The 18,665-nt window shown below is 37.6% G+C and overlaps 1 protein-coding gene across 4 annotated transcripts in view; it reads right to left on the bottom strand.

Moving 5' to 3' along the window:
* TCOF1 (treacle ribosome biogenesis factor 1) overlaps nucleotides 1–18,665 on the bottom strand; it is a 60,832-nt gene that overhangs the window by 35,520 nt on the left and 6,647 nt on the right. For 3 of the 4 annotated variants that reach the window (XM_025169504.2, XM_025169503.2, XM_025169505.2), the window contains exons 2-8: nucleotides 17,654–17,709; nucleotides 15,034–15,164; nucleotides 13,668–13,789; nucleotides 12,349–12,697; nucleotides 11,406–11,488; nucleotides 9,664–9,882; nucleotides 5,003–5,236 (exon numbers count right to left, since the gene is read on the bottom strand). In XM_025169504.2, coding sequence (XP_025025272.1) covers nucleotides 5,003–5,236; nucleotides 9,664–9,882; nucleotides 11,406–11,488; nucleotides 12,349–12,697; nucleotides 13,668–13,789; nucleotides 15,034–15,164; nucleotides 17,654–17,709 — 1,194 coding nt within the window. The remainder of the gene's footprint in view (nucleotides 1–5,002; nucleotides 5,237–9,663; nucleotides 9,883–11,405; nucleotides 11,489–12,348; nucleotides 12,698–13,667; nucleotides 13,790–15,033; nucleotides 15,165–17,653; nucleotides 17,710–18,665) is intronic. The other variant, XM_007432788.4, reaches the window with a different exon arrangement.

Here is an 18,665-nt window from a genome sequence, read left to right as displayed (position 1 = left end):
TGTGCCATTTTTCTTTTTTCCCCCAAATCAATGCAACTACCCTAACTGTAGGGTAGGGTATCTGCTGATTTTGAATCAGCAGATATTTCTCTTGTGTCATTCATGAAGCAGTTGATCTGACAAATTAACCAATTTAAATGTTCCCAAAACATAACTAAATGGATAGGTTGGGTAACATAGGTGCCTGCTTTAACACAAATCTTTCATTTGTAATATATATATTACCTTATTATATAATCTTAAAGGAATGAGATAGTAAATGGGGCTTTGGAAGTAAGAATTTTGGATTCAAGGCTTACACTGAATATGGAGTCATGTTGTAACAAGAATAATAGGGATTCTGGCATTACTTGTGCCATCCCGGGGTGGTAGTGGTGATTGGAGGAAAAAAGGCTTCAACAGCCACTAGCAGAACATAACACAACTTTCTCCAGAATCTTTAGAAAGTAAGTATCAGACAACAAATAGAAAGGTTACTTTGAAAGTATGAAAAAAGACATTTAGCCCATTCCTTGTAGTATAATTGCAATGATTCTCAAACATATCTTGAAAGGGATCTGTAAAAGCATAGTTAACATCAGTTCTAGTATGGTTTGATCTATGATTTATGTCTTTAGGTACAAATACGAAGCATTCTAAATTTCCAGGTTTATCTGGAGGAAATGTTTGGTTCATTCAAGTAGTCTACACAAGAGGCCAAATTTTGAGAGGAAAGGAAAACTTTTGGTATCATTAGCTAGATCATTTTTTCTTCAATATATCCTTTTCATCCTCAAAAAGAGCATTCAATGGAAACTTCACCATAAAAACCCAAGCTAAGGTTATCAAACCATTCTATAATACTTTTATAGTATGTCGCTTGTATTCATTTTTTTAAAATAGTGCCAACTGAAGAATCAAATTAAAACAAAAACAAAAACCCTAATCAACAGATTTGTAAAATGTGCCAATCAAAAGGCTGCAGCAAATGTGCACTGAACAATAATAGGATTCACATGACTGAAAAGTTATCGCTCACATCTTCTCAAAAGAATAAAAGTGTATCCTCTAAGGGTATTAGAGAACACTTTTTAATACTTCGCCAAACTGTAAGATTTTCTGTGATGCATGAGGCCTAACAATTTCCTGAACACCTAGTTTGTATTTTGGCTGCCTTGGATGACTCCATTCCCAAGGAGGAAGAGAAAGACCAGGAGCTGGATAAAGAGTTGATGAATCTCAGGATTCAGAATCAAGATTTGGCTGAATCTCTCTCTACTTCCCCTGATTATCCAACTTTGGATCCTGACCCTGTCAGGAAGATACGTAGCTTCCAAAACATAGGAGCACTGAAGCCACATTTCCTAAATGCAGAGATGAAGAAGTGCCAGACTGCTTGGGAAGAGCACCCTGAGAATAAAAGTCTGCTGGGGAGTAAGCTATTACTCTTCAGCAACCCAGGATCTACTGTTCTGCCAACTGAATTCTGGTGGAGCTTTTAGTATAACATATACAATATACATAAGGTAGTTCTGATGCATAAGTATAGAAATCTTCTATCTCTTGTATTTGTTGGTGCCAACACCAACCTCCAAAGCACAGAAAGCTACATTAAAAATTGAAACCACCCACAAGGAAATATTGGTTTTTTAAGTAGTAGTGTAGGAGGTAGAGACATTTCAAATGAAGTTGGCTAGACAGCTTAATAAGAACAATTTGTAGAAGTGTGACAATCATTAACTTATTTGCAGAGCTCCATTTTTATTTAATTTAATCAATGGATAACCATGTACACAGTTCCTGTATAATTTTACATCTAATGAATAATTTGCTAATTTTTGTCAGGCTTCAAATTTCATGAAATATTATCGATTATTTTAACTGCATTCTTTGAAGTCTGGAACCCTTCTGATTCCAAAGGTTATTATTGACTGAGCTGTGGTTATTTTTCTAAAAGTGTAAAGTGTATTAGCCCTCTCTTGTGCACAATTGCCAAGAATAGAAACTGTTATGTCACTTTCATTTGGAACTATATGTAAGGCTATCCAACTCCAGCAAATTTTACCTGTTCACCATCCCTATTCAAAATGCAACCATCCTAGAAACCCTTTGGATTTCCAAAGTATTTAATAAAAGATCTTGGGACTCCAGTTAATTTTAAATGTTAGTTATAGTCCTCATGCCTCAATCAGGGGAGATGGAGAGGCAGGAAAAGTAATCCAAAGGGCAATTTCTGCAGAATTAAAATGAAGAGTTTCTGTGCATGTGGGATTTGGGATCCAGGCTCTAATATGTATCACTTTTTTTCTATGTCATATGATTGCCTAAACAGAAGTAGAAAGAAGATGATTCTCTCTTCCTCTTCCATGCTTTTGCATTCTGGTTTGATGGTTGAAAACTGAAAAAAGTAATGGTGTAGAGGGAAAGAAAATGTCCTACAATATAAGTACATTTCCACTTAGATAATGCAAGATTTTGCCAATTAGTCCTGTTCTATGCGTTAATTTAGCTGTACAATGGATTTAGAAACCATCTGCTCCTTTTCCTTTCGCAGGTCTTCAATGAGTTCAGACTTCTGCTCCAGCCCCTCTCTGTTCATCTCCAGACATTATGTTCTGTATTTAATTTAGAAGCAACTGAAGGAGATGTATATGAAACATTCAGAAAGGAACATATCCATTCACATTCTGCCAACTGAGAAGTATATGGAAGCAGTGCCATGGAGAATGCTAGACTTATCCCAGTGGAGAGAAAAGAGTTAGGAAAGTGTAGCAAGAGGCAAAGCAGAGACCAATTTTTATAAATGAAAGATTTTTGATATGGTCAGATGATTAAATCAATAAAGTTTCTGTTCTATAAATGAAAGATGGGGCAGATAATAGGTGTACCATATTAGGCTTCTAAGACTCCAATGGTGAGAGCTAGAAATGCAGTGTTTTAAGACAGGGCTGGGAGACCCATTGTGCAAAACTAGGATCACCTTGTCCAAAATTATTCTGCCCGATCATGTAGAGAAAGTCTGCTTAAGGTCCACTTCCATGAGAAGTAAGAGGCCAATGGACCAGAAGGCTGGCATTTTTTGTCACAGTTCATGGAATGTGCAACTCCAGAGTTATGCTTCGCCCCTTTGTTTCTGATTGTCAGGAAATCACTCAAAACTTCCTTTTTAAAGAAGCATTTGATTACTACCTGGATTTAAGGCAAATAAACAAACAAAAAAAGATGCTTAAAAATATGACTATACATGATCAAGAAATCTTGGTGAAAATGTCTGGTTTTAAAATTGAGAAAAAGGTTAAATATTTGGAGGACACACTGACTAATATGAATTGTATGTTGTATCAGAATAATTATGTTAAAGTTCAGAATGATATAAATTTTTTTTACTGAGATGGGATAAGTTACAATTGTCATTGCAAAGTAGAATTTCAGTAATTAAAATGAATGTTTTACCCAGAACATTATTTCTTTTCCAGAGAATACCAATATTGACAACCGATGTACCATTTAAACAATGGCAAAAAGATATTTCTAAATTTGTGTGGTGGGGAAAAAAAACGAGAATAAAATATAGACTTTTACAGGATGCTAAAGAGGTGGGTTAGGCCTTCCAGATTTAAAGTTATATTTTGATGCTTGTAGTCTGGCATGGATGAAAGAGTGGGTAATTCTAAAAAACAAGAGGTTATTTGAATTAGAAAGACATGATTTAAGATTTGGATGGCATGGATATTTATGGTATGACAAAATGAAAGTTAACACTGATTTTAAGAATCATTTTATTAGACGTGCCATACTGAGAGTTTGGAACAGATATAAAGCAAAATTGTCTCCTAAAATTCCTTTATGGTTGTCACCTCAAGAAGCCTTTTACAGAAGAGAAATGACACTTAAACAAATATAGTTGACATATGTGAATTTATTATTGTTTTCTGAAACAGAACCTAAACTGAAGAAGAGGGAAGAATTAGATTTGGAAGGTTATACTTGTCAATGATTTACTTATGTACAGTTATTGGCAAGACTTAAACTGGATAAGAAAAGTTAGGATTTTACCTGTGAAAAAAGTGACTGAATATGCTTTATGTACTAATGATGAACATGCTATTGCCAAGATGTATAAACTTTTATTGAAGATGGATATGAAGGATGAATATGTTAAGGACTGTATGTTCAATTGGGCAACAAACTTTGGATATAATATAATGTTGGATCAATGGGGAAATATGTGGCATAAAGGCTTGAAGTTTACTCTTAATTACAACTTAAAAGAAAATTTTTATAAAATGATGTACTGTTGGTATTTGACACTGGATAAGTTATCTAAGATGTACAAAGGAATTTCAAATATATGTTGGAAATGTAAACAATGTGAAGGTACTTGTTATAATCTTTGGTGGACTTGTAAGAAAGCTAAGAAATATTGGAATATATGTATTTTGATTAAAAAAAATTTAAAATGGATGTACAATTGAAACCTTTTACTCAAGATTCAAAAAAAATGAAAACTTTATTTTGGGGTTGATGACTGATTTATTTTATAACTGTAGAAATACTTTGTATTAACTCTGTTTATAGCTTTTGCTGAAATGGATTTATTTTCTTCTGTATTTTAAATATTAGAGTAAGAGGTGAATGTATTTTGTATCAATACCTGTACCAAAGAAAGTCAGAAGTTACTTTTTTCCTTCTATGTTTTGTCTCTTTTGCTAACTTCTTTTCTTGACATTTTACTTTTTGCTGAAATTTAATAAAATTCTTTTTAAAAAAAGAAACATTTGATGATTCTGATGTCTAGTCATGGAAAGAGGGGATGACCATCTTATTTTAATTATTACATTTCTGACATGTTAATGCATTTTAACAGACTGTTTAATGTTCATATTGTTTTTGTACACCATCCAGAGTCGTTACCCTGGCAGGCTGTAGATATCTTATTAGAAAATAAGTAAATCATCTTACAACGGTTTGCTCATGCAAAAGAAAGACCACAATTCCCAGTATTTCAAGGAAAAACACCAACCTTCTGACTTATTGGAACTGGCAGAGTCTCATTCTCGCTCTCAGATGACGATTCGCTGCTCTCTGAGCTCTGTGCTTCTTTTGAAGGAGGGGGGGGTTTTGCTAAGCTGGTCGCGGGGGGCTTCTGGGTGGATTTTGATGGAGAGGAAGCAGAGACTGCCTTGTTTAATGAACTTGATGCTGCATTTTTCGCTGGTGCTTTGAAGGTCTGAGGATTTTTTCCAGAAAGTTTTAACTAATGTTAAGAAATTAGAAGAATGGTATAGATAAGAGTTCATGAACTTGAGTGAGACATTCTAGTATAAGAAGTCAAAATGAAGGCTCGGAAAGTAGGTTAAATTGTTCTGAAACTTTATCAATTTCTTTTAATTGATTTTAATATTAAATTAAAAATATTAAATATTTTTTAATATTAAAATTTAATATTTTTAAATTCAGAGCAATATAAATTTTTAAATGAATAAAAATATAACTATTTTGTGTATATACACATATAATTTTTTCCAAATACTTCAAAGCAGTTCCCAGTGTAAGAACCTGAATGAGTTGTTTGTATTTCAGTCCTTCATTATGTGAAAGTTTTGTGTTAAGTATAAATATCTGAAGGAAACAGACATTATTACGAAGTAAAAAATAGTAAACATGCCTTAAAAAAAAAAAGGATGTAATGCAAAATTGGCTAGGCTTCATGCACAGTTGCCGCCATGCTTACTAAGGTACCCTTTACATGCTGTAAAGTATTTCAACAGCATACTGGTAGGATTTTATAGTTAGCAGTCATGGAAGCTGCAGTTGTGAAAGTGAGGGATGGACCTGGGGGACAGATGCTGGTGGGAGGCAAACAACCAGGGCCTATTAGATCTCTTGGCAGCATTCATTTTCTGACCACCGCAACCTTCTGGATCACCTAACAGAGTTGGGGAGGGGGCAGAGTTTATGGTTGTTCTATTCCTTCCTGAGTGGGAGGTTCCAGTCAGTAACTATAAGGGAGAAGCAACTGAGCTCCTACTGCTTGAATGTAGGTACCTACATGGAACAGCTGGGAGAGGGTATCCATCGATCTGGGGCAGGGCATCATCAATGTATTGATTATAACTAATTACACATTTCCTCTCCTGGCCAAGTTGGAAATATAATGGAGGCCCTCCACAGTGTTTGGGGGCTGAGAGGGACTGGAACGGACAAAATATGCTGAAATGGAATCACAGCAAGACAGAGGTATTGCTCATACATAAACTATCTGATCCATTCCAATTCTTATGTGGGCTGTGGATGGAACCCTAATTCTCCCTGAGGGAATAGGTCCATGTCTTGAAGGTCCTCCTTGGATTCAGAGCACTTCCTTGATCAGCAGGTGGAGGCCACGGCTAGGTACACTTTGCCCAGTTGGAATGCTTTTTGGAGAAGGAACCCCTAGTGACAGTGACTCATGCCCTTATCATCTTTAGAGTCAAGTATTACTTGGAGCTATCTTTGAAGATTACCCTAAACTATAGTTGGTATACAATACAGCTGTCTCCTGTCTACAGTTGGTATACATTGCAGCTGTCTCCTAAAAAGTCAGAGAGTTTTCATAGACGATCACCTGTTTTGCAGGTACTACATTGTTTTTCAATAAATTTCCTAGTGCGAGTCAAAATGCGACTGCTAACCCATATAATGTCACATGGCCAGGTTCATTTGTATTAATGGGACTATCTCCTCCAAACTAAATTTGCTTGCCTTGAATGAATTTTGTGGGAGGGGATACTTTGAGTTCTCATCCTGTGAGAGATGGAGGAGGAGGAACCTAAAGGCAGAACTTCTTTCTTGTCCTCACGTCACTATGGAACAGACTGCCCACCGAAGTTTGATTGAATCCAACCCTGATATGTTTTAGGAAGCTGATAAAAACAGCCTTACAGTAAGTAAATGGTGTTGGGCTGCCTTGGGTTCTAATTATTTAGTTTATATTTACATTTATTTGGTTAGGTTGTTTTAATTAGTATATTTTTAATTTTAGAGGACTGATTGAGTTGCTATATAATAACAATTTCGCTAATTATTTTAAGAGACAAATTTCATATATTTTGAGTAATAATCAGCTACCAAGAGATACTTTGTTTTCTGAAACTCAATTATATCAGCCCCAATTTATGACAAGGTCATATAAGCAGTTCATGTTTTTCCGCTTATATGTCAGATTTTTAGAAATAAGAATTCACAAGCATGTCTTAATACCTCTACAAGAATATTCATATCAGGTCAATTTAGCCCTTTTCTTACAAAATTTCCAAATAACGTCCACGAATGATGTTCAGTATCTCAGATTTTAATCTTTCTGGCACACAAATTAGACTTTTATAAGTACATAATAATTCCAGCATGACTAGACTTCTGGAATTGTCTCTTTTTGAAGCTATCCTAATATAAAAATGTCTCTTAATGATTGTAACATTTTATCCTCCAACCCCGGGTCCTTGATATCCTTCAGGTTTCTATCAGAGATGGTAAATATGACACTGTTAAATTTACTGCAACATCAGAATAATATGAACCAAATTCTTCTCAACTGTCAATAAAACTCAAGTCAGAGCATCAGCAGTTACTATTTCCTTTTCAGTTTTATAAACTATTTGCTACTGTAATGTTTGCAATCATCTCTGCGTTCTAGCAGAGGCACAATATAGTGGTTTCTTAAAAAGTTCCCAAAGATTTAGGATCTTTCTCCACCATCCCTTATTTTCCAAGAAGAAACCTTTGTATATCACAAATAATGGCTAATACTGCTTTTCTTTTTGTGAATAATTGTGTTGTCTTTTAGCTGTAGCATTACAATTATATACTGTATGCTCTTGGTAATCCCTGTAACAAATCCATCAATTATACAATTTTCTATCTTATGAAATTATAGTAGTTTAAAGTCAGTCACTGCTTTGAATTATTTAGCAATAGATGGAGAACCATACACTTCCTTTCCCGTTTGAAATGTTAGTCTGCTGGGTGAATAATATGATGTCTAGATACAGACCATTTTCAAGTTTTCAAATTTATTTATTAAAAATGTATAGCTATAGCCCTTGGCATTCCTTTAACATTAAAATCGTATTTTACATTAAAATACAATTAAAGCAAGAGGCTTTTATTCAACACTGCCCCACAAGTTCTAACACTTCTACATGTTTTAGACTAACAGTGCAGTTGTGTGAATCAAGTTACACTCTGTGACATGGCTTCATTAAAATCAGATAAAAGGAAGCATTTTTTATCTGAATTTTGCTGAGAAACAGTCTACCTTTTCCACTAATGGGCAGCGTAAAAGACAATATGGTAAATCCTCAGCCTGAGAATAGCCACAAGGGCAGGGTCTTTGTTCAGCCACAAATTTTAAAAAAATTACCCTTGTGGGCAATGTTTGTAATCTTAAGGCTGTACAGGTAGTCCTTGACTTATGACCATTTGTTCAGTGACCATTCAAAGTTACAGTGGTGCTGGAAAAAGGAAGTTATGACTGATCCCCGAAGTTACGGCCACTGCAGTGCCCCCGCAGTCATGCAATCAAAATTTGGGTGCTTGGCAGTATGCCCGCACTTAGGACTACAGGGGCACTTCAACTCCCCCACCCAACTTCCCCCCTATCTCTGCCCTTTCAGTTGCCTTGCACTCTGCCGTCTACCCCTGCTGCCCGCAGCTGACCTTGGTGTCTTCTTCCTCGTTTTCCAGGAATGCTTCCAACATATCCTCCTGTTTTCCAGGAACGCTTCCAACATGAGCCCACGTTCCTCTGCTCCCTCCAGTTCTGCCGCCATCCCAAACAGTGCCTCCGATACAGCCTCTACCTTTGCCTGGGGAGCTGCCACCGGCTCTCCTGCCTCGCACAGCAATGGAGAGCACCATTCCTCACTGTCCTGCTGCCTCCTCCCCCACCGGGCTTGGCAAGCTCCCTTCAGCAGAAAAGGCTCCACCTCCCTGCCACGCTCACTGTGTGCATCCCAGGGCTGCACCCTCACCCAGCACCTGGATCCCAGGCTAGCAGCAGGAAGAAGATGCGAAGGTCAGCCATGGGCAGCAGGGGGTGGCAGAGGTAGGCAGCAGAGTTCAGGGCAGCCAAAAGGGCAGAGATGGGGGGGAGATAGGCAGATTGGGGGAGCTGGAAAGAAGGTGAGCACTGCAGGGCAGGAGAAGCATGAGGTCCCAGCCTAACAATGGTGTTGTCCTGGCTTAACGACTGCAACTGGGACTACCAGAACTACCGTCACTAAGTGATGCGGGCATGTGATGCTTCAGCTAACAATCAGATCACTTAGTGATGGAAATTCTGGTGCCAATTGTGGTCATAAGTCGAGGACTACCTGTAAATGCTTGGTGAACTTTACAGAAGATTATATTAACTAAATACTTAGTTATATTCCAATTTCAAGCTGTCAAACCAAGGTGAGAACCTAGCTGTGAGAACCTAACCTTACTATGAGATTCTTATCTCTCCAACTCTCACAGCTCCTTAGATTCCAAAGGAATAGTTGGCACTGGGAGTGAATATTTGCCCAACAATTCATATACGGTAGATTTCCAGTCACTTTATTGGACTGACCAATAAGCTATATTTTCCCTACCTACATTTTATACCTATTGGCTTCAGATGTTGGGATCAATATCTTAGCGAACATTACCAGTGCATCTCACCTGTGCTACTAAAGCAGGTTCCTTAGCCTCACTGTCCGATGAGTCACTACTTTCTGAAGTGTCTGTCGATTCTGTGCTTTTCTTTGCATTTCCAGATCTTACACTGGTTTGCTTTGCTGGAGTTACCTTTACTGCATTTCTTGTAGAAGATCCAGCAGTGGCTGGTGACTTTTTCACCAATGGACTACTGACCTGGGCATTTTGTACAGCTGGTTTAACCTAGAAGAAAAGATAAAAAAAATAGTTATTATTGGGGTTGAGGGGGGAAGAATATAGGCAGCATAGGGATTGGCTACTAAAGATGCATACTCTACCTAGTGTACTGTCTCTCAAAGTAGCTTCGGAAGAGTCAAGCTGGGACAGGAGAAGTCTAAAACCAGGTAAGACTTATACCACATTTGATCCATTGATTAACTGTCTTTCTATTAAGTCTGATCTATTTCTCTCACTTGAAGGAGATAAATAAAGGACAATATATCTGCTCATACATCAGTACTCTCTGGTACTGACAAAGCTCTGGAAAGTTGAGTATGTGATTTTAGGAGGAAGGAAGCAGAAGACAAGTATGGCTTTCTCTTGAATTTCCTAGAACCCATTTGGGTAGGGGAACTTTTCTGCCTTTCCCGCTAAGAGAAGGAAGTGAGGGAGGTCAGCTTGGGGAGAAAGTCCCTTGGGCAAAACAATTTGAAGCCAGGAGAAAAAAAGAAAAGAAAATGTAAAAAAACTATGGGGTGGGAAGACTGGCAGAAAAGGAAAACTGAAGTTTGGCAATAGCTCCCACGTCAAGGTTAGAGAGATAAATCAATCTCATTTTTTCCCCCAATCAAACAAAACAAACACCAGGGAGGAACTTCTCCTGAAAATGAGATGCTAAATTTGACTAAAATAATGCTATCCTGCCTGCTCTCCCATTATAGGAATAAGAATTGCATTCTGCTCACAATTCCAATTTCACATTCTCATAACCATTCTTTTGTCCATTCTCCCCTCTCTCCAGAGGTAGGTGAATAATTTATAATGTATTCCCTTCCTTGTTTTTAGAATGAAGTCCTCAAGAGCCAATTCAGACTTTAGCACTGAAACAGGAGACAATGTAGTACCAACTCTAAAATGCACATGGGAGAAATGGGAGAAACAATTCCTCTGAAAGTATCCAAGCATAAGAAATTCCTTGCAGCCTTAAAAGCTAATGCCTTGCATGAAAGCAGAGGTTGGAAAGCTCCATGCCAACATTTAAGTTTTTCATGGGCAAAAGCACAGTGATGCAGCAATACATTCAAATAACAGGGGCAGGTTCGTTTAATTTAGAACCCCGTCAAACCTGAGTGCATATTTTAATTAGCTCTGCAGTGTTTACTGGTCATTAGAGGTCCAATCTATTCCCTCGTGTCTATTTCAGTTTCTAGGGAATTGCAATTCTATTCACTCCAGGAAAAGGGTGCACGTAGTCCGCGCTCTTGCTTTTCCCCGACGACCTTTTCAGGACAAAAAGTCTACACTAAACAAATGACCAATGCCTGAAGGTCGATGATCTGGAGCTGCTGCCCAATCCTACAAACTTCCCTCAATGTAGCCTCCCCTTTGGAACAAGCCAAGTGGGCAGAAGCAGAGAGCATCCTTTCTCAGAGGCACTTTCCATGCTCTGCCTGTGTCAGGTGAGTGAATCGTTTAGCTACCTTGCAGGCACAGAGAAAAAGGATATGCCATTCCCCCTAATTTAGAAAATTGTTAACTGGAATTACTTGGACTGCTGGTGCTTTTGATCCTTCTTCAGAGTCAGAATCATCACTTGAGTCCTCACTTGTGCTTTCCGTCTTCTTTAAAGCTACAATACAGAAAAGAGGATTTGATGCTAAATGAGATCACTTTTTAAAAACATTAAGCATTTATGGCTACCAAGGCCAAATTATAGGATGCCCAATGTTATCTTTGTTAGACCATCAATTACTCCACATATCAAGATTTAAGATACTTTCATATTGCAAATTAGATGTGGGGCCCATCCCTTCCTACCATCACCAACCACAGTAATCAGAAGTAGCTTCAGCCATCTAAAGTTCTTGCAATGTTACAGGTATGTCTTGCCAGTTCTGGAAAAGAGAAGGCGCTAAAGCCAAAAAAGTCATGTTTCTGTGACACTGCAAAGACACCCTTCAATCCTTGTCCACATATTCAGAACACAATGGCCACATGTTAGACATCACACCAACTGTTATGACAGGCTAATATCTGTTTTTCTTGAGGTATAGTCTTTATAGATAGCATCTGGATTGGCATTAAAAGAAACTTATTTTAGGCAGCTCAGTATAACAGTGTTGCATTGCACAGAAACACCCATCCTATAGGTCATTTAAAGCAGCCTCCCTGGTGGCCTTTAGATTCTGTTTCCAAAAGTCCCAGTTAGCCCATCAATCCTGTCTGGAGGATACTATTTGGGCAAGGATATCTTAAGATGCTTTCTCAGCTGGCAATGGATATACTCTCCTTGACAGTGAGTTTATGCCTTCTTTCAGCCTAGAACAAGTTCTTTGATATTACTTGAGAGAGAGAGAGAGCGAGAGAGAGGTTAAATTACTGTAGCAGATCTTCACCATTATTGATAAGACAATAAAGGTGACACCCTTCTGCAAATTTAGAGCACTATCTATGCAACACTGTATCATGCATCTCAAGCCATATACCTACATGGCTTGGAAGGTTGGGCTTTTACTACAGTTGAAGTTGCTCCTTCCTCACTCTCAGATGTGCTGCTGCTGCTTTCAGAGCTCTCTGCTGCTTTTGCAAGAGTGGTCTGTGCTGTTTTTTGTCCTCCTGAAATCAATGACTGCGAAGGAGGTCCTGCTTTACTGGAAAGACCTTTATTTGGCCCTGCTTTTCTCACAGCTGGAGGCAGGGGCTTATTTGAAGCAGATTTGTTCTGTTTTCCTTTTGCTTGTACAGCAGCCACAGCCACCCCCTTTCCTGGGACAGAATTAGTATTTTGATCAGCCAGTTGCAGAAATTCAGCTTTGTTTTCAGCCACAGGGTTTTTCACCTACAACAAGGAAAGTGTGTTAAAAAATGAAGACATTCCATGACATCTGCCAAATCATTTTCCAGATACTTCTACATATCCTATGTTCAAACAATCTTTCTGACCCAAGGTTTCCCACAGATTTCATAACAATTGCCTGCTTATAATGTGTGCTCTGGAGACCACACACTCTTCACTCCAGTTCCAAACTGATGAACACATCTGTTCTCCCGTTCAGGAACAATCACCTGAACAAACCACAAAGTGGTTACCTGAAATAAGGAATGACAGTCAGGGGCTGGAAGACACACCTTGCCCTGAGCAGCCTAAGCAGCTTGTGTAATGGATGCTTCCCCATCAACAGTGCTAGAGATCTTCTGTATGGGAAAGTGGGGTTGACCTTAGTTCAGGGGTATAAAAGTGGGATCTGGCTAATACCAGCATTCCTTTTGTGGCCGAGGAGGGGCTAAAAATTTCTGCACCCCCCCCTTTTTTTAAGCGGGGAGGATTAAGGAACAAATTGGATACCTTAAACCTTGCAAAACCTTAAGACACTCAGCTTATAGAAACTGTGTACCTTATGGTTTTGAGCCTTTTCCCCCCTCTTTGTATACTCTATACTCTATGGCGTGTGAATTAAAAACATCATATAGAATATGAAAGACAACTTTTCTCAGGTAAACTTACATGTTTCTTCTCATAGTTAATACTAGGATAAGCAATACACAGTTTGCTATCGAGGCACCAGAATTTATCTGTAAAAAACAACTGAGACAATGCAACCTATGGACTCAGTGTTTTTTAAATGCAGACAAGTATTTAGTCAAGAGAGGCACTTTTCTATATTGCATCTGACTGCAGATTTTAAGTATTTTCTAGGACATAATGATGTTTAAAATAAACAGACCACTGGTATAGTCCTAATCAACCATCCTAGTTACATTCCTGGTATTCTGTAGCAGAAGTAACAATAAGCAAAGTCGCTGCTTACAGTCTTTCTGGCAACCGCCTCCTCTTCAGAAGATGAATCTGAATCTTCACTACTACTCTCTTCTTTAGCTACTGTCTCCCTTAGCTCGGTGCTGTTATTCCCAGGCAGATTAGCTGGAACACCCATATGAAAGAAAGCACAACATACAGAAAGACTGAAGGCACAATTCTTTGCAAATTATATCACAACCAACTGGAATGGAAAAAATTCTAGGAAAGGTGAAGCCAAACAGCTGTTATCTCATCTAAGTCAATGAAGGGGCTCTGCTCTCTACTTCTCCCTCTTCTATCAAAGCGTCAATGGCCACTGGATGACAGATAGGAAATGAAGTACTCTGATTAAAAAAGTTTGTTTTAGGCAGATACCCAATCTGGTTGAAGTGATTTCATCCATATTAGTGCAACAGGATACAGTCTCCATCATTTCAAGATAAGCCACTCTGGGCACAAACTATGCCAAATACCAGTAACATATAAAACTGTACTGAGGTTGTCCTGATTTAAATCTCTTTGAAGGCGGTAGCTAATTATTTTCTAGTCTTGAATTCTCAGTTTTATTGTTTTCAAGGCAGTAAGCTGCGAAGAAATACAATGGAATTTCAAGTCAAACATTGGAAGAACAGGATTACTGGGACAGCTGATCTCCATAACTAAAAACATATTGTTATAACTGCCAAATCTATAAGTCAACAATGGAAACTTTTAGACAACAATTGAAAAGTGTTGTTCAAAGGTATGATCTATAGGTATGGTTGAAAAAAAATCATGGATGCAATTCAAATTTTAAATGCCCAGAGGCATCACAATTCTGTTCAATTTTCAATGCTTATATACTATATAGAAATAAGGTGTCACAATATTGTAGTGATGAAATATTCCAAATGTTGTGAACTTGTAATGTTACTGGAATAATATATAAATACATAAATAAATAAAAACTAAAAATACATTGTTGAAGTTTGTTTTATTCCCTCTTGTTCCCAATCTCAATTCCTTCATATTACAGTAATACAGGTAGGGGCTTATTTCACATCTTTTAAACCATTTTTTGGAGTTCATACAGAGTGGGGTACAAGGTTCTTAAATGATACCTGTGCCATTATCATCACACTGATGCCCAGCCTTCCAACTTACTTTCTTCTCCATTAAGAGAAACCACAGTCAACAGATGTTAATCCTGTCATTTGCTGGAAGGATTTAACAAGGATGGCAGAAGTTGTTCGTTTTAGGATCTATGCAGCTTTAGTTCAGTTTCTTCAGTAACAATGACACAGCTCCTAGATCTCCCCATTTCCACACACCTATCTTCCTCTCAAAGCTCATTACTGCAATACTTTCCTGAACTGTTCAGCACCCCTGGTTCTTACTTGTTATGGTTTTTGCTGCTTCTTCCTCTTCTGAGCTCTCAGAGCTGCTCTTGGGGTCAGGAATTCTGATCTTTACTGGAGTGCCTCTCTTGCTTTCTATAGTCTTTTGTTTCATAGACTGTGAGGAAGTCCTGTTAGACAGATTTTATAAGGATACTGAATTGGAGTTAACAAGCCTTGTTAGGAAGGTTCTCAAAATGTATGGAATTGTGTACCATCCTTCAGAAACACTTTCTTTTGTTACGGCAGAAATAAAAGTTGGCATTTCTTTGTCTTACACACACACACACACACACACACACAGGATTTGACTTGATACAGTTTGATCAACTTCTCAAGAAAATATAAGGCCAGCAGACTTCAAATTTAACTTCTTAGAAATTAGAGCTATACACATCATATGCAGGACCATGAAATTACAATGCAAAGCTTCATTAAGCCCAGTAATATATTTACTCCAAGAATAACATGGCCCTAGAATTTTCCTATGGTATCTCTACCCACCATATAAAAGTTTAAGCCACATCATATACAAGAGAAGAAACACAAAGGATGAAATGACTTGGCTAAATGTATCACAGTCTTATATACATATTGCTATTTTTTCAATCATAAGGGGAGAACATCTCTCACTACCACCAAGCTAGGATTACCAAAAGTAGCACAAAACTCAGTCAGTCTAGGATAACTGTTATATTCTGTTGTTATTTTAACTGTCTTTTTCAGCCACCCTTGGTAGGAGTTTTGTTTTCTTTTCTTTATCAAGGCTTTTTCTTAGTAAGAGACAACTTTATCTTTATATTGCTTTGTATTTTGTTTCAAATTTGTTTTCCTTTTCTTTGTGTTTTAATAAAGTGGTTTGTTTTGTATTTGTTGTGCCTGGGGTCATCTGAGGGTTGGCTTCCTGGCCACATTTTTGCCAAAGGGAATTTAGATGTTAATCCTGTCATTTTCTGGAAGTAACAAAGAGGGCAGAAGTTGCTGTTCTGTCCCTCCACTGAGAACTTTGATAAAATTTGCCTCCAGTTAAGTAGAAAGGGATAGTGACAGTGGACTATCACCAAGGCCCAGCAATTCAATGGTTCTCTCCAGGTCCCAGATACAGGGAGGGTACTAGGAGAGATTCAGGAGAGGGCAAGTCATATGCACTGCTGCCATATCAAAGGTTTTCAGGGCCAATCAATGTGGAAGTAAAAAGCATAGAATAAGCCTAGGAAAAAACTGGAATCAACCATCAACGTTATGCAAGTAGAAAAGGTTAAAATTGCCTAGTGGTTGCTGGATGAATACAAGTTTTTCTGGGGCCTCAGCACTGTTCATTGTTTCAGATGGTCTTTTTACTGTATTGTGTTTTTGTTTTGTTCACTGTCCAGGGCTCCTTCTGGTGGATGGGCAGCTATGTACGTTTCTTTAAATATGTAAGATTTCATGAAATCTGCAGGCATTTCATTAGATCTCCCAGATTTCAGTTTAAAACCAAGTATGTTCTTTTTAGGGACAAAATAAAAAAAAAATGTGCAGAGACTATGTAACTATTAGTAAACTAAAAGAGCAGCCTGGTGCTAATTCCACTGCTCTCCTCCTCCTTCCTCGCTAGGAATATTTTCTGAACTCTTCATTGGATCTAGAAAAACATTTAACGGCAAAAGGATTAAAAGGAAGGAAATAGAAAAAAATGTAGCAAAAGCAACGCCTGTCATTTGTTTTTAAATGAAAAATAAATTGGTTGCATTTTTGTTACATTTTTCATATACTTTAAGGAAACAAACACAGAGAACTTAGTATTGCCACACGCACACAAATACCTTACTGTTGCAAACTGTGCCAAAAATAGTCACCATACATCTTTAAGTTAGTGTGGGTATAGCTACACAGATTTTGAGTGTGGTGAAGGTTTATGTTTTTCAACAGGACTGAATGGCAGTTAGGAGCAGTGCTAATGAGGAATCCCAAAGACCCACCAATTTACCAATAGCAGATGAAGCTATCCAGAAAATTAGCATTTTTCTTCTAAAATAAACAGAAAAACCAAGCAATAACTTTATATTCCTGCATGTACTGATTTCCCAAGTCTGGAGTTCCTCTTTGGATAAAAGTGCAGAGTGAAATTTCCTACCTAGCAATAGAAGACTCACAAGATTTCTATGCAGGGATATTAAAAACTGATGCATTGCTCTAATCCAAATTTTCCATAGCCTGGTATGCTACAGACATACTAGATCATAACTCTCATCACACCCAGTATAAGGAATTGTAACTGAATGCACCAGGAAATTACTGGGCTTTGTACTAATTTATTATGTAAAAAGGATTATCTGGGCACCAATAGCTTCAAAAAGGTTAAAACAATGATATTCAGAGGCAAGAAAGCTAATCTAAGTATCTGTCTTAATAAATGAGCAACTATAAGCAGCTTCTTTGAGTAAGTTACTGACAACAGACAAGTTCTTCTCTTATACTGTCATCTGAAACTAGTCCAAAAGCCAATACTGGATCTGTGGAACACTGCTAACAAGAACAGGACTATTAAACTGGGTGTAAAAACAATAGCAATAGAATTTAAGGGAGCAGCAGGCAAAACTTCTCCAACCACCCACCAATAATAAACACAAAAGCTTACTTTCTCCAATGAGTGATGATCTCTTTCAGAGAAATAGAAGATGATGGGAAAGACTTCTGTACAGGAAGAAAAAATATTGAATTTATATGATTAATAATTTTTATATTAGAATCTTTAGTCCAAAATTCTGGATTAAAATTACAATTCTAAAAATGTAGTCTGTTAAGTAAAATTTTACTCTTTGCAGATGTGTGTGGGATTCTTACAATACCATCATATGCAATGCTACTCAGGAGTAAGACCTAATGATTTTGATGGGATGTATTTCCATGTAAACTGTATATAAGACCAGAGCCCAAATTTGCAATCTATGGTACACATTTTTAAAATAAGCCTCACTGGTTTTTATGAATATTGTTTCATGGAACTTACATTGGACTGGACATATTATCTTCAAAAGACAAGTAATGGAATTCAGAAGATTAAAAACAAAACAAAATCTTCTAACACATTTTAAACCATAGCTAATGTATTTCTGGAAATTTTTGAAGCCACTGGGAGGAAAAAAAACTACCCCTTCTGACACACACAGTGATTCTCCACCAAGAAAGCAACAGTTTCAGTGTCTCAATACTGTATATGTAATACTTTCTGTTTTCTCAAACTTCAAAGGTTCTTTAGCAGAAAAAATATACTGTTCAGCATACTGATTAATTTTATCAAGACAGAAAGTGAATGTTTACTCAAAACTTCCAGGTAGCTATTTTCTACCATGGCTCTGTCTCGCCCAAGTTCCCAGATATTCTTTTCCTCTGAAGCTTCAATATACACAGTTGATCATCCTCATCCCCTGTCCTTTATTTTCCAGCAAAACAAAGCAATAAACTGGTTGTTTGGTTCCTACTTTGTAGCAAGACTGTGTCACCAATGTTTGAAGGTCAAGTGAAAAGGCCAATCAATAGGGATTAAAACAGATTAAAAGGACAGCAGGAACAGGATACTTGCCACCAAACTAGATCAAATAACTAGAAAAAGTGAAACAAGATTATGTATATGACTTTTATAGATGACA

The sequence above is a fragment of the Python bivittatus genome, unplaced genomic scaffold (assembly GCF_059951505.1).
Source record: "Python bivittatus isolate LINGU-HERP-01145 unplaced genomic scaffold, Pbiv_v1 ctg000080_np1212, whole genome shotgun sequence".
Taxonomy (NCBI): Eukaryota; Metazoa; Chordata; class Lepidosauria; order Squamata; family Pythonidae; genus Python; species Python bivittatus.
Note: the sequence above shows the minus strand (reverse complement) of the source record. Positions and strands in the feature narration are given on the sequence as shown.